Source organism: Castor canadensis, chromosome 5 (assembly GCF_047511655.1).
Source record: "Castor canadensis chromosome 5, mCasCan1.hap1v2, whole genome shotgun sequence".
Taxonomy (NCBI): domain Eukaryota; kingdom Metazoa; phylum Chordata; class Mammalia; order Rodentia; family Castoridae; genus Castor; species Castor canadensis.
The window spans coordinates 46132907-46148721 of NC_133390.1; the positions used below are offsets into that span (position 1 = coordinate 46132907).

A 15815-nucleotide genomic window follows, 5' to 3' on the forward strand; every position below is an offset into this window, starting at 1 on the left:
GGAACTTCAAACCACCTAAGGGGAAAAATTAAAAAAAATTTATGTATAGAGATCAGTTTACATCATGAGAGTTATAATAAAAATATTATTGCTGATTTCTCTATATTATGATGAGTCATGTCTTATTTGGGATACTAACTAAAATGACACTGCCTTTTCTTGAGAAGATTGTTCTCCTCTGAAGGCTGAAAATCAGTGACTAAATCTAATCACCAACTCACAATATACAGAATCATTTGAGAGGTCTTTATCATTAGATGGCACTTGATTTTGCTTTTATGTTTTCCTCCAAACAAAACATATGAAATAGAATATGGATTATTTTCATATTGCCATCATGCCTTTGTTTTAGCAAGTCCTGTATATCGAAAATCTCACTAGACTCAATCTTATCAAGGTGAATTTAGTTTTCAGGGGAGACTGTAGTCAGGTACTATCTTGTAGAAATTCAAACCAATTCCTGTCCCTGACCCAACCAGGTACTACTTTGCATTCTTAGGGTCTTTTTCAAGTCCACTTACAAATATAACTAAAAGTTTAGACATCTGTAAATATTGAGACCCTCTTCCATTTTGTAAACAACTCTAGCTGAGAAAAAGGGACTAGATATTCTATTTGATAAATTATCCTCATTGAATGCTAAAGTGATGGCAGAATCTATAATAGTTGTGGCTATTGTTATCATATTTGGGGCCTAGGCCAGGAATATAGTTAGTGGTAGTGCTTTCCTAGCATGTGCAAGGCACTGGGTTCAACCTCCAGCACTGCAGGGAAAAAAATGTATATGAAGGATATGACAATCTTTGTGGTGCTACAACCAGATCATTTAAAACTATTTAAATAAAAAAAAAGTCTTCTTGAGTGGTCAGAGGAATAAAATTATTATAGCAAATATAATTGATGTGAGAAATACATGACACTATAATACAAGATGTGTGTGATATAACTGCGGAATGATTTTTCTTTGCTTTATATTCTGCATGCATATATAAAGGAAGTTCAAAGTCTTGGGGAAGAAATAATTTAGCAAGAAAAATTTCTTTCAGAAATTATTTAGCATTGGAGTGAATAAAAGGACATTAAAAGATGATGCAGATATTGTGAAATAAATTGAGCACAGTATCTGTGTTTGGTTAAGTAATTAAGTTTTTGGATTTTTAGTTTGTCAGGTTAAAGACCGATTAACACATTTTCTTCATGTATAACATAAGTGAAAATTACACAGCCTAGCCCATTTCTGCAAAATCATCATAATATTGTGATAATTTCTGCTTTAATTTCCATTTCATCTTTTTGTTTCTCCCTTCTCCCTTGCTACCCACATTTTTTTTTTTTTTTTGGCTTCCATATACTTTAGTTTGGGAAACTGGTAGTTACTGAGACATGTCCACATGGTCCAGAGGGGATGGCCTAGTTTTAAAATAATTTGAAAATAACTTATCTTGTTCTTCTGAGCATTTGACTAGGTTCTAAGCAACCTGAGTTGTTTTATACATTTATTCTCCATTAAACTGGAAAGGAAACCACAATAGTGATTTATCCAGTTAGTTCTTCCCAGAACTTAATCTCACAAAGGTACTGTCACTTAAATTCATCAAGAATAGAAACCATAATTTAATCGTTCCAATTAGCAGTCACAGAGTTGGTTTCTAATTCTTGATGACAGTGTGAGCAGGAGAACGGGTAATGCTGTAGATGACTCATTAGGATGCATTCTTCAGTACAATGCAAGCTTGTCAGTGCAGGGTGGACCTGTGGGCCATACTGTTTCAAGTCTCCAGAAAGTATGAAGTGTTTTTAGAGCTCATTCATTCTTACTTTGAATCCAAGGAAATTAGTGTTGCATGCAGATTATTATTTCTCTACTCTAATGGGAATTATAGTTGAGATTTCATGGATTTTTCTTGACAAAAAGACTGAGGTAGAAATGTAGTAATATAAAACTATAAGCTATACCTTTAAGATATTCTTACCAGAAAACTGATGCTATAAGCTGAAATACACGACACAGATGTCTTTCTTTCTTTACCATAAATCTTTCACTAATCTCACCATTATTATCTTCTCCACCATCTGCTTCTATGCTTTTATAGGCACTGTCATGCTCTCTTCTCTCTTTTATTAACTGTGGATCAGGAAGACTTGGGGAGAGAAAAGGCTTCCCAATGCTTCTTCCTCCTAAGCTAAACCTCTTTTGTATTTAGCACTGAATTGCTCCTTATTTCATATATAGTCTTACCATTGTGGATAATACTGCTTGAAACAATGGATGACAACACATTTTAGTGGAGGAAGGATACTGATTTACCCTTATTGGTAGAATTATTTTCTGGTTCAAAAGATTAATTAAAATAGTAAATATGTGGTGACATTCCTAGAAACATGTAAAAAAGTGATTTTAAGGAGAATGTCATTATTCCTAATATAAATTCATTGATAATAGATAAAATATGAGTTTAATATTCTACTGAATTTTAAAATATATTAAAGTATTTTTATTTCCTTATGATCGTAGTCAACTAATTTTATGTTTTATGTTGTTCTTGTAGCTCAAAGCATTCAGTAAACCAGAATTCCAAGGTGAAAGTATAGATTTTACAAAAGAAATTGCTGATTTTACTTCATTTAAACCAGGTTCTTTTAAAGTTCTCCGAGGTTGGTAAGTGTGTTTATCGAGTATTTTCTGCTGTTACTTAATGACTAAATTTATTTTAAATTTAAAGAAATTTAGATTGTTTGGTTTTTGCATACACAGTGAATTTTTTTTTTCTTTCTTAAGCATTGGTCAGCTACTTACTAGTCTATATTAATTTTGCTGAATTTGTGCTTTGAGTCATTATGGAATGTAGAAAAAAGAATGCTGACTATCCAACTTTAGGAGCATTTTAATGATTTCATTTCTCAATGTTTTCTTAGATTAATCTATTTTCTAAGTGTTTTGGAAGTTTATATTGTATGTTTACTGTATAGCATAATAGAATGCTATAAAAGGAACTACTGTTTTTATCCATGTAAGATTATATTACTCCTATTTTTTTTCTTTTTTGTTTGCTTAAAGTACTTACTATTTCTATTTCACAGATAAGGAAACTAAAATTAGTGTTAGGGTTTCCCAAGATCACACCAAATGTCAGACCTAGGATTGCTTTATTGTTCCACCCAGCACACCTAATTTTAAATCCTATATCCTTTCAACTTAAGTAGCATATTGAACCTTTCTCATATGTGTATGAAACTCTATGTGGTTCTTCTGGCTAAAATACATTCTATTATTTAATAACAAAATGTTGACATAAAGTTTTATCATTTTAGCTATTTTTGTATGTAAAGCTTAGTAGCATCTTTATGCTTCTAATATCTACCTAAAAAACCCATCCAAATCTCCCTATTCTTCTTTAAAATATCTTGGATTAGTCAATTTTTATCCCTTTCTTTTGAGCTAGTGGAGTCTGAGAGCTCCTGTTTTTTATTTGAACTTCAGTATCCCAGTTAAGACCTGCTTCACTATCTTTGCATTTCCAGTGTTTACCACAAACGAGACATAGCTCAGTAATTTGTTCCGAATTCCAATTTAATATTTTTAGTCATCTGCTTTAATTCCCATTCATTCTTTAGTACCAATCAGATAAAGTTCACTTTCTCCTTTTCCAGGCTTTACTACTGACTAGTCTCATTTTCCCTATCTATTCTACATCCTATCCTTGTACTTCCCCTCTGTCCTTTCCTTTCCCAATATTTATTCAGCCATTTATTTTCCTTCTTACACACTATGGGGAGGAGGCGAAAGAGGGGAGGGGCAAAGTTTTTTTAAAGTGCCAGAGAGTAAATGTTTTTCACTTTGCAGGCTATACAGGTTCTGTCGCAGTTATCTAACACTGCCATGGTAGCACAGAGGCAGCCACAGACAGTCCACAAACAAGTTAGATTATTTGCAGCTCTATAGTAAGGAAGGAAAAAAAAATGTGTACCAAGGACCTGAAATAATTTTGTTAGTATTATTTGGCTTTGAATTTTTTTTCTCCACTAAAGTTTAGCCTAATTTTCTGAATAAAAAGAAGCATTGAAGTTTTCCTGGAGAAGATCTTTTTCTCCTGGCATTCAAATCTAGGATAAATTATTTACATATGTATCTATATGTGGGAAATATACAACAGCAGTCTAATAAAAGAATTTAAGAATCATGGAGAATTGTTTAAATACCTGGTATGCTTGAGAGAGTTAGATTTGAATCCACTTCCACCACTTCTCAGCTATATGACTTTTGGCAAATGGGGTTATCCCTCTGATCCTCTGTTTCCTTATCTGTAAAAGAGGGACATTGATAGTGCCTACCTCAAAGGATTCTTAAAGGTCTAAATGCTTAGAACCTTTGATAAATGTTGGCTGTAAGATGTTCATTACAAAGAAGACATGATAGTAAATTATAATATAACAGCATTTCTCTGGTAATCTGGAATTAACCTGATCTAAATATAGTATAGTCTTGGTGATCCTAAAGTATAGGGCTAAACACACCAAATATAACTTAGTAATAGGCAATTAATTTTTCCCTCTGGTTCCTTCTTTTTAAAAGGGCATGGCTTACCTGAGCTTTTGGTGAGTGCTGTATTAAAGATAGCTCACTGTTGAGGATGCTCTAGGATTTATTTCTTTTTAAAATTTCCATCAGCTATGCAGTCTGAAAGTGACAGGTTTTATATACTCTTATGTGATTTTTAACACAAGAGTAGTTTCTATGCATCCAGGCTGAATATAAACTAATCATTACAAACATAAATTTTTCCCAAAAAGAACCTCTAATTTTCTCAATTACTTGATCATCACCATAATTTGATGCCATGGTTTTGTACCTGAAGGTACTAAATGAAAGAATGTCTTTGGCATAAAGCACATGTCTTATTTCAAATGTCAGCTCTTTCACTTAATGGGTGGGTGAATCTTGGGCAAATCACCTAACCTTTCTAATCCTCAGTTTTGTTGTCTGTAAAAATAACACTATATTTCTATCTCAAAGAATTATCAAAGCATAGTGAAATAATGCATGTGAAGTTCCTAATCTATTTCTGGCACATGAATGATAGTTGTAGCTGTTTTATTAACTCCTGCAGGTTAGCATCGTAACTTCTGTGACTACCTGTACCCAGTTTTCACAGCATGATGAGGAGCCCACACTGTCAACAGAATGTAATTTGACTGTCTTGTTTGTTTTATAGCTGGCTTCTGTATTACCAAGAGGATGTTTTTTATAATCAGTGTGTATTAGAAGAAGGCCTCTATGCTGACCTTACTTCTTGTGGCTGTCCAACATCTAGCGTCAAAGCCCTCAAGCCCATTGACTATGTGAGTACTTTGCTGAGACTTTCTTTCTTCATGTTAATTGTTCTCTCAAGTACCTGGAGTGCTTGAAAGACCTAGATTTGAGCCTAGTCCCATCACTTCCCCAGCTGTGTAACCCTAGATAAATTTTGGTCATCTCTCTGAACCTCAGTTTCCTCATCTGTAAAGAAGGGTAAAAATAGTAACAAACTTAAGGGATTCTAGCTAAGACTGAATAAAAGATATATCAAAAATATACATAGCTTGTTGGTTATAAAATTGGGATTCACTCATGAAATCTAACTGAAATGTCATTGATAATTAAGCAGGAGTGTAAAACTCACAAACTAGAGTAAATGTAGGCCTGTGATTAAATCCCAGTTTGATATTTTAATCAGCTTGGGAGACATTGGTAGTTTTTCATCTCTTATCTATAGCAAAATTTAGTACTTTATAAGGTCACTGAAATATTAAAGGTGATGCTTTTAAAATTGTTATAGCTACTTAAATCTAAAAAATAACCTGACTACCTTAATATTCTGTTAGATAAGTCACATGACAATTTGCTACTTAGGTTTTCAGTGTTAAGAGTAAGGCATGGACCACCCCTGGTATTTCAAATCTTTGGGGAACTAGGACTTTTCTGCTTGGTATAGGCAGAATTATGTGGGTCACCTTGGGGGGCCTACATTTACAGAGTTAACTAGCTTCTTCTTTCCACACAGTTTATTCAGAATTTTAAATATGAGAAAAACAGGATTACTACTCCAGAGTACCAGTGGTGGGCTACTAGTTTCTGGGGTCTGTGCAGAGGATGTGGTAAGGATCTGGGAGATTTTCAAAATGTCTAATTATGATTCTCTAGGGCATGTCAGATCAAAGCTTGAGGCATACAAAGAGCTGATTAGAAGCCCTATTTAATAATGGGAATGACTGACCCCTTTCTACCAGAGCTGACTCCAGGGATAAAGACCATACTCTGGTTCTTTGATCTCAGACTAGCTATGTCATCTCATTTCACTGGCATTCCTGGAGAGAGTATTTTTGGTATTAGGCTAAGAATAGAGTCTTGACTGAGGAACAAGAATAGAAATAGAGTCCATGGTCTCTTTTCAGTGTCCCCATAGATACCAACTTGGGAAGAATTAAGTGGCTACTGATGCTTCCTGCCTGTTGGAGTTGAAGGAAAACAGCTAAAAAAAAAAACATGTGATCCGGTCAGTCTCTTCGGGCTTTGATAATGCTGAAAGAGGCATTGGAAAACAGTCAACATTTACCAGGAAAGGAATTTTTTTTAAAGCAGTTGTTAGTGGTCTAATCACAGACAGATGCTTAGTTGGTATTAACTCTAAAAGCAAAAGTTGTAAGACTAAAAATCTGAACATATATTCTTGAAAGGATTTTGCAAGATTTTTAACTCAGTGAAGTCAACCAACTACATGTTTAGGGAGGACCTTTTAAATATCTGGACAAAATTAATGAATGTTACTATTTTTCTTTGATGAGTTATATTTCTTTTACATTCATTAAGTGTGAAATGAATAATTAAGTAAAGAAAAAGAAATGTTAGTTTGTGAGTTGTGTGCTGTGCATGTCCTTAGTTTTGTTCTTATGGATTCTATAAATAGTGTGGGTGAAGGTGCCGGTTGGAAAGCACTTAAAATCTCTAGGCTTCACCCCCTGGTTTTCTTAAAGCCTTTTCCTGGTGTATTTTAAATCTTTTCAAAGTCTTTGTTGATGTTAGGGAAGCAAGTTTGGGTTTATGAAATAAGGTTGGGCATCCCAACAAAGGTCTTCAGAGTGACCACAAAGAGACTGTTTTAGGATGGCTCAGACAGAGAGACAGGACACCAAAGCTTTTGGGAAGCAAGTTTATTAAGCAAGCTGGCAACAACTCAGGGGACTCCAGTCCAAAGGCTGAGCCCCAAGATCAAAGGGGGCTTTCCTTATATACCACTTAGAGCAGGTTATAGAAATGGAGGGCACAGCTTGTCGCATACATGGTCATATATTATTTCATTGGCTATTTTAACCTCTGGGGCAAGGTGATCCATCTCTGTTCTCACTCCAGGTGCTACTTGACATTCCTCAAATCCAGTTTTTTTTCAATGTTGCACTCATTATCTCCCTCATTGTCTCTCATTATTTCTCTTCCCCATCTCTGCATTCCTGTCACATTCCCCCCCTTTGATGCTTGGACCCACTTCTGGGTCAGAGAGCATTATCTTGATCTAGGGGTTCATTTTCCATAACGGTCCTAAAAGACCACAGTACTCGTGGGATTAGGCACCGTAATATCAAGTATGCTCATAAGACAAAGAACGTTTCCCCTATTAAGGTCTTGAACCAACCTAAGGTTGAGAACCAGCCCCTGAACGGGTCATTGTTCTGCATAAGAATAATAAGTATGGAAAACCAGAGTTTTGGTAACAACACTTCCTGCTCATGTAACGTGCACACGAGTCACAGTCCAAGGCCTGGTGGTCCCCAGGTAGAGAGCTGACCCAAGAAGAAAATATGGAAGGGACTCATCATATCCAAAGGTGAGATGGGCTATTCCTCAAGCTCCTGCCTTTCGTAGACTACTCAGCTTCTGGAGTGACTACAGCAGGGCCGAAGTCTTGTTGTTGCTTTCCTGCAGTGACTGGCACACCCACTGGAGAACAGTGAGCTACTTAGCTGTGTTGGATCCAGAGAATGATGTCTGCTAACTTAACTGAAGTGGGGGTGGATAAAACAACAACAAAAGGGCCCCTCCTGTGGAAATTTAGTGGTTGAACATTACATTCTTTTACCCAAACAGATCCCCTGGTTTATAAGGGTGTGTGGGAGTTGTCAGGCTAATGGGGATTCTCTCTCTTACCCAGATTTGTGGAGGAGTCAACCCAAGGGCCTGCATCTGTTTTCTCAGGATGAGGTCACCCATTTTTTAAGGTCCTCTTGCAAGCCCTTGACTAAAGAGGGTGGGCACCAAAAAAATTCCAAAAGGGGAGAGACCCATCTGTTTGGTGGGGCTAGACCTAATCCTGAGCAAGGCTATGGGCAGTAACTGATCCCATTGTAGATCAATTCCAATTGCAATTTTAGAGTCCTGTTTATACAGTCTACTCCCTGAACTCTAGGGGCAGTAGGCCTTGTGCAGCTTCCAAGTTATTCCTAAGCCTTTAGCCACCAACTGCCACCTCAACCACGAAGGCTGGCCCATTGTCTGATCCAATAGACACAGGTGTTCTGAACCAAGGGATGATTTCCTTTAACAGGCACCTGGCCACTTTCCAGGCTTTTTCAGTCTGAGTAGGGAAGGCTTCCACCCATCATGTGAAGGTGCAGACAAACACCAGCAAATATATATATCGTCTGGCCCGTGGCATCTCAGTAAAGTCCACACTCAGGTTTTCAAAAGGAGTTCCTCCAACACTTTGCACCTAGGGTGGCGCTCTTGGCCCTTGTCAGAGATTGTTTTTGGCATACAAACTGTACCTCTCACATATGCCAGAGAGCTCGGGGACATAAAATGCTGGGCCAAGGTGGTCTCAAGACCTGTTCATCTAGAGTGAGTTCCTTCATGGAACTGTTTGACAAATGTGGGAGCTAGCAACTCTGGAATTGCAATACAGCCATCGGCAAACCTCCACCATCCACCCCATAGAAAATTTCCCTCCTCAGTCTTAAACCAAGCCTGTTCTTGTGGTGTGTACTGTGGGTCCCATTCAGATAAAGGGCATGGGAACAAGGCAGCTGTCAGTGAAGTTGAAGTTTATCCTCCTGTGAGAGGTGCTCATTTGGCTTCCCTATTAGTTTTTCGGTTTCCTCGAACAGCTGTTGTCTCCCTCTTCTGGTGCCCTCAGCAGTGCATGACCACTACTTGTTTAGGGGCCCATACAGCTTCTAGCAAATTACAGAATTTCTTGTCTGTACTTTAAAAAAGAGTGGGAAACTTGGACTGTGAGTTCTTGTCCCAAAGTAAGTTTGTCTGCTTCAGCCACCAAGATGACAGTGGCTGCCAGGGTGCACAGGCAGAGCATCCAGCCTCAGGAAACTGCATCAAGTTGCTTTGATAAATAGGCCACCAGGCAGTGCCAGGAACCTAGCAGCTGGATCAAGACTCCTACAGCTGTCCCCAGTCTCTCATGTACATATAGGAAGAAGGGCTTCATCACATCTGGCAGGCCCAGAGTTGGGGCATTTGTGAGTGCCCTCTTAATTTCTTTTAAGGCCTTTTTTTGCTCCTTTCCCCATATTATGGGCTCCAGTTCTCCCCACTTTGTGGCTTCATAAAGAGATTTCACCAAGAGAGAGTAATTAGGGATTTAGATCTGGCAGAAACATGCAGCCCCTAAAAATTCTCTAATCTGTCGATGAGTCTTGAGGGCTGGAATGTAGCAGATGGCCAGTTTCCTCTCAGGGCCCAGTCTGTGTTGTCCTTGTGACAGGTGAAATCTGAGGTATTTGACAGTATCTTGGCAAATCTGGGCTTTCTTTCAGGAAACCTTATATCCTGCCTTTCACAAAAGGGAGAGAAGGAGGCGAATTCTTTCCACACAATCCTCCTGAGTTGGTCCAGCCAACAGAAGGCTATCTACATACTGGAGGAGTGTGCATCCATGCTGGTTGTCCAAGAAAGTCTTTAGGTAGGACTCCAGGGCAGTCCCAAAGATAGTGGGAGAGTTTTTGAAGCCTTGCGGCAACTGAGTCTAAGTCAATTGTCCCTTTTCTCCAGTACTAGAACTTTCCCATTGGAACAAAAAGATGAGTTGGCTCTGTGGAGCCAGGCAGATGCAGAAAAATGCATCCTCAAGGTCCAGGCAGGTAAAAAACTTTCTCTCAGCTGGGATAAGTCCCAAAGTGTGTACGGGTTTGGGACCAGACCACCGGGTGTAAAGTGACAGTTGGTAAGTGTGTCAGAATGCTTTTGGATCCCAATTTGAGCCTTGTGAGGAAGATGTAGTATTGCCTCTGGCTAACGGAGTATCTCCTGGCTTTAGTCTACCACCACCAGAGGTATGTTCTGAGCTAGTCTGAGGGGTGTGGGCAGGTTGTCCTCAGCCCATACTCCTGGAATCTTAAAGGGAAGCTTAGGCATCTTTCTTCTTAGAGGCACAGAGTTGCCATCCCTCCTCCTGTGCAAATGTGAGAGTTAGAATCTTGACCTCAGGCCCTCTCAGCTTTAAGATTGCCATGTCATTAGAGTCAAAAGTTATCTGTGCCTTAGTTTGCACAATAAGTCTCTGCCCATCAAGGCCACAGGGAAATCAGCAATGTAGAGGAACTGATGACTTACTTCATGCTTTTTAAGATTGCATCTTCTGGATACAAGGAAGGGGCAGTGAGTCTGATCTCTTGTGGCCCCAACAATGGTTGCATGTCTCTGTGAGAGAGGGCCCATGGGTTGGGTTACAACTGAATGGGTTGAGCCAGTGTCCATCAGTAGGTCAACATGATGGCCCCCATCTTCATTTGGACCATAAGCTCCTGGGGGCCCAGAAAAATGGAGCCTGGTCCTCCCTAGTCCTCCTCATAATCCTCAAAAGTGGCCAGCCTGAAGATGTCTTCCTCCCAGGGGCCACTTCTGTTCTAGGCAGGCCAATACTTTCCTTCAACAACTTGGCCTCTGCCTCTGGTCTAGAGGACCTTCTGGGGGTCCCTGGGCCACTGGGGACATTCATTTTTCCAGTGTCCTTCCTGACAACAGTAGGCACACTTGTCCTGCTTTAGTTCCTTTCTAGGGTGAGGCTGTTGCAGGAGTGCTGACCGCCATCCATGGGATTGCCTCTTCCTCTGCCATGGCCTGCACGCTGAGCCCTGCCCAATTGTTTGGCTAGTGCTGCAGCAAGGAGGCCCACCTTCCTTTTTGTCTTTCTATTGGTCTCCCAGTCTTAATTAACTTAAGACTTTTGTGACTACTTCCAGAAGCTGACTGGAATTCATACCAGCAAATGCCTTATGTCCCCCTGTGCCTGGCTGACAAATTCTCCATGAATCATCCACTGGTTTTCGGCCACCTCTGGGTTGAAAGGGGGTGCAGGCAGAAGGCCTCATATAGCCACTTACAGAACTGGCTGGGGCTCTCGTCTGGCCTTGGAGGACTTCTGTTGTCTTCCTCGTGTTCATGGCCCTTTCCCTCCATTATTTACGCCTCCTGACACTATTCAAGCTTCATCAGTAGGGCCCCAGTAGGGTGGTCCTCAGGGAACTGGCCCTGAGCATAGGCTTGAGCATTTAGATATGCATAGGAGCGTGATCCTCCAGCCACTTTAGAGCCTCCAAGTTTATATAGCATTGCTCCTCTGTATTAAATGGAGTCAGAAGAAGCTGTCAGCAGTCTGCTCAGATGGGCTTATGAGTTTGGATGATGGACTGCATTAGATCAATCAGAGCCTGAGGCTTCTCCATGAAGGAGGGGGTACAGTAAGGGGATGGGATCCCCTCCGGGTACCCTTCTAATATGGGTTTCTCTGGCTTTTAAATTTTTTCCTGTGCTTAGAAGCTGCTGCCGCCCTGGCTACCGTAACCCTACATGCTTTTTCTAGGTAGGGCTTTAGCCACGTGGGCTGACTCAGGACTGCATCCTGCCAGCAGTCAATATAAGGAACCATCTGGGTGTCCAGGCTCCCCTACAACCACTTCAAAAACTCTTTTAACTATGACCTTATCTAATAACCTTTTCTGAGGGTCATTCCACACCAAAAGCAGGCCAGTCTATTTCCCAGAAGGTCTTAAGCTTGTCACGAGCCAACTTGACTCCATAATCTCTATTAAATTCCTTCTTAAAGTTCTTAAGCATGTATTCTAGGAGAGTGTACTTACGCTGTCCTCCTCCCATTTCTTGTGTTACCAGACATCAATACAGAGACAGAAATGGAGACACGGGAAAACAAATAACACCGCTTGCTTCATCCTTCCCTGGCTGCTCCCCCATGGGGATTTAGGCATCTCTTGGCCATAGTGAGTCTGTATAAGTCCCAGACTGGAGACCTTGTCAGGGCTCACCCTTGATCATGAGTTTCCCATGGACCTGCAGATCAGGATTCTGCATTTGCTTTGCAGCTGGGCTCTGTCTCAGGCTCACAATTTTATACACTCTCACACAGCACAGTACATCCACCCCACTCCCTGAACCTGAGAGACATGGTTTCACCCAAAAGGCAGTTACTAAGGTGTCTTGCTGGGAGTTGATCATACTCCCCTTCTGCCTCCTGAGTCAGGTCTGAATTCAAACCCATGTTCTTACCAGTCTGACCAGAGGGCTCCCAAGTTGGTTCCCGAGCCTTTCTGGGTTCCTTTGTGCAACCAAAACTTGCCTCAGTTTGTCAGAAGAGAGGCTCCCTCCCCCTGGATCAGCACTTCTAGTGGTGGCTGGCCGGGCTGGCCCTCCCAGCAGGCTGGGGACATTGAGCTGGCCACCAGGAGGTGAAAGCACCACCCTCCGAATCCCTGACAAGCCCTCAGAAATGTAGGATGACTTAGACAGAGAGATGGGGCACCAAAGCTTTCAGGAAGCAAGTTTATTTAGCAAGCTGTCAGTGACTCAGTGGACGAGTCCAAAGGCTGAACCCCAAGAACAAAGAGGGGCTTTCCTTATATACCATTTAGAGCAGGTTACAGAAATGGGGGGTACAGCTTGTCCCATACATGGTCACATATTATTTCATTGGCTATTTTAATTTCTGGGGCGAGGTAATCCTTCTCTATATCGTCCCAGGTGCTACTTGACATTCCTCAAATCTGTTTGGTTTTTTTTTAACTTTTGCACTCATCTCTCATTATCTCCCTCATTGTCTCTCATTATCTCCCTTCCCTCTCCCTGCCTTTCTGCCGCAAGACTCCAACAGGTAACATTACCTCTGTGAAGTCAGCTGTGCTTCACTGTTGGAGGCCCTGAAAAGTTGATTAGGCAAAGGAGGATTGATGTGAACACCAAAAAGCTAATTTAGTAATTTGTACTAAGTAAATTCTAATAAGTGGAATGCTTGAGAAGCTTATCCTGGGCTTTTTTTCTGCCCATCGGGAAGAAGATAGGAAACTGAATTAGTCAGCAGAAGGTTATTTGTTGAGAATGAGATTTGGGTTACCTAGATTAACAGTCTCACAAAACACTTGTTTCCCGCTCTTCAGGTCTCAGTCATATACGTCATTCAGCACTGTTTGTTTTCTCTTGACAGTGCTGGACACTATCTCTTCTGCTTCTCTGATTTCTCCTGCATCTTCTGTTGTTCTGCACTCCCTTCCCCACTCCCTCACACACTGTGTTCTTACTTTAGGGATTGATATGCCTTTTCCCTAAAGATTTGTCAATACCACTGCCAATGCCACAACCCAATGTGATTCTGGATTCATTCCAGAAATGTTTGTCCAGTTGAACTAAGTATGCACAAGCTAATCCGGTGATTTTGCTTTTGGTAGTTAAAACTACATATTCTGAGGGTATTGCTTCCAGTTGGCATTCTTACACATTCTGTAACTTTGTGCTTAATGTTCTAAGATCAATAATAATTGCTCAGTAGTAATATCAAAAATCTTAAGATTGCATCTTCATACATAAACAGTATGTTTTGCAAACGGCAGTGTACTGCTCCAGGCTAATTTTCATTGATGTAAATGGATGTTGCAGTCTAGAGGTCCCCTGAATGCATAATTTGTTGTGTTGCAATAACTTTAGAGTGCACAGGAGTTGGGAGCACAGTTTATTGTTTTACTTCTCACTAGTGCGACATGGGCAAATCTCTTTACTTTATCAAGGCCACAATTAACTTCTGTGTAAAAAACTGTTAGAACAGGTATTTTCAGCTCTTTGACAACTTCTAGTTCTGTTGCAAGTAAGCATTCCATCATATTTCTAACTCTACATTAAAAAGAATCAATCTAGCCTAAGGCTTCACATGGTCTAAAGGAATAAAATTGTGTATTGGCTTTCACAACAACCTACAGAATCTCAGTAGTTTATACCAGCACATGTTTATGGTCTCATACTTTGTCTTAGTAAAGTAGGGCAATTGTTTGATCTTTACTTCAGGCCGTAAGTTGCTTTTAGTAAATTTCATTTTGGAACTTGACCAATGGGAGCACCTCTAACTGGGGACCTGCCTGCCTTCATGACAGTGGAAAAGAGAGAGAGAGAGACCCTACTTTAAAGTCACATTAGAAGCTTTCTGCTCAGATAAGGCATCATTGTGTCCATTCACATCGTATTGCTAAAAGAAAGTTGCCAGACCAAGCCTGACATCAGTGGGATAGGGTACTATTCTCCTCATCCTCCTTGGGCAGGGATGAAGTTGACAGAGTAAATATATTCAGTCTGCCACAGACATAAAAATGCAGAGAGATGTTCTCTGTTATCAGATATTAGGAAATGAAAGATGAAGAAATTTTAATAATCTTATGTATTGTTCTCCTGTCTGCCATTGTAACAGAGCTAACTTCCTTTAAAAAAGAAAAAGATTGTTAATAATTTTTAGTGAAAGCCTAGAGGTGGTTTGGTAGCTGACAAATGAAGTGTATAGTAGACAAGTAGAAAAGCCTACCTCAAAATATGGTGCCCAGTTCCTTTTGAGAATCTGTTTAGAATTCTAAAATCATCAGTTAATTTCATCATTGGGAAATTTGATAGTCACATATAAGTTTTTGAGAAAAATATTACCAAAGCAACTGGACAAGCGTTGGGAAGGTAAACTAAGGCCCAGAGTTTTCATCAGGAACTTTGCAAGGTAAAATTGTATTTATGGAAAAATTATGCTCTTGAGTATCAATTTCTTTTTTTCTACAATGAACACTTCATTTTATTTTGGCAGCGATAGGGTTTGAACTCGACCTCACACTTAATAGGCAGGTGCTGTTACTGCTAGACCCATTCTGCCATTCAAAGCACCTTGGAGTGGGTTTCTATTGATTTGTTTCTCTTTAAGGGTTTTAGCAACCTTGATTTGGTAACTGTGCTTGACAATGATTACACCATGAGTGTAAGTTTCATGAATAAAAACCAGAGCTGGTTAGTAATTTTGTAAAAGACAGTTTAAAAGTTTTGTTTCTCTTTGACCAAAGAAAAATAAGAAATTCTTCATAAAAATATTTACAAACTCTGCACAATGGTAAGATTGCTGAATACACCTTTTATATTTATTTAACCTAAATATTGATCACATACCATGTACCCAATTTTGTGCTAAGCACTGAATACAAATTAGACAAAGGAGAATTGAATAATTCGTGCTATCAAGTCCAAATGTTCTCTTCCTCCTGGTGCCTCAAAGTGTAGCTTTTTCCCAGAAATCTGTTGTTGGCATTTTTCTCTTAATGCCTGAAAAATTTTCTACTGTCATTAACTTCAGCTCTCACCTCTGTCAATGTAGATGATTCTAAAATCTAAAGAGTAAGCAGTAGGACCATTCCCAGCTTCCATGTGGGACTTCCTTAGCAGGTTCTCCAGCATCCCATTTTCCCTCTTGGATTTATTCTTCTTTTATTCCCTGTTTCTGGTGAAATGTCATTACCTTCATTCATCA

At 39.8% G+C, this 15815-nt stretch overlaps 1 protein-coding gene across 1 annotated transcript in view; it reads left to right on the plus strand.

The window, feature by feature from the left end:
- The window catches only part of Crybg3 (crystallin beta-gamma domain containing 3), a 118795-nt gene that overhangs the window by 79803 nt on the left and 23177 nt on the right, over nucleotides 1-15815 (plus strand). Inside the window, exons 16-17 of the mRNA XM_020177638.2 lie at nucleotides 2550-2659; nucleotides 5214-5340. Of these exons, the coding sequence (XP_020033227.2) occupies nucleotides 2550-2659; nucleotides 5214-5340 (237 nt within the window). The remainder of the gene's footprint in view (nucleotides 1-2549; nucleotides 2660-5213; nucleotides 5341-15815) is intronic.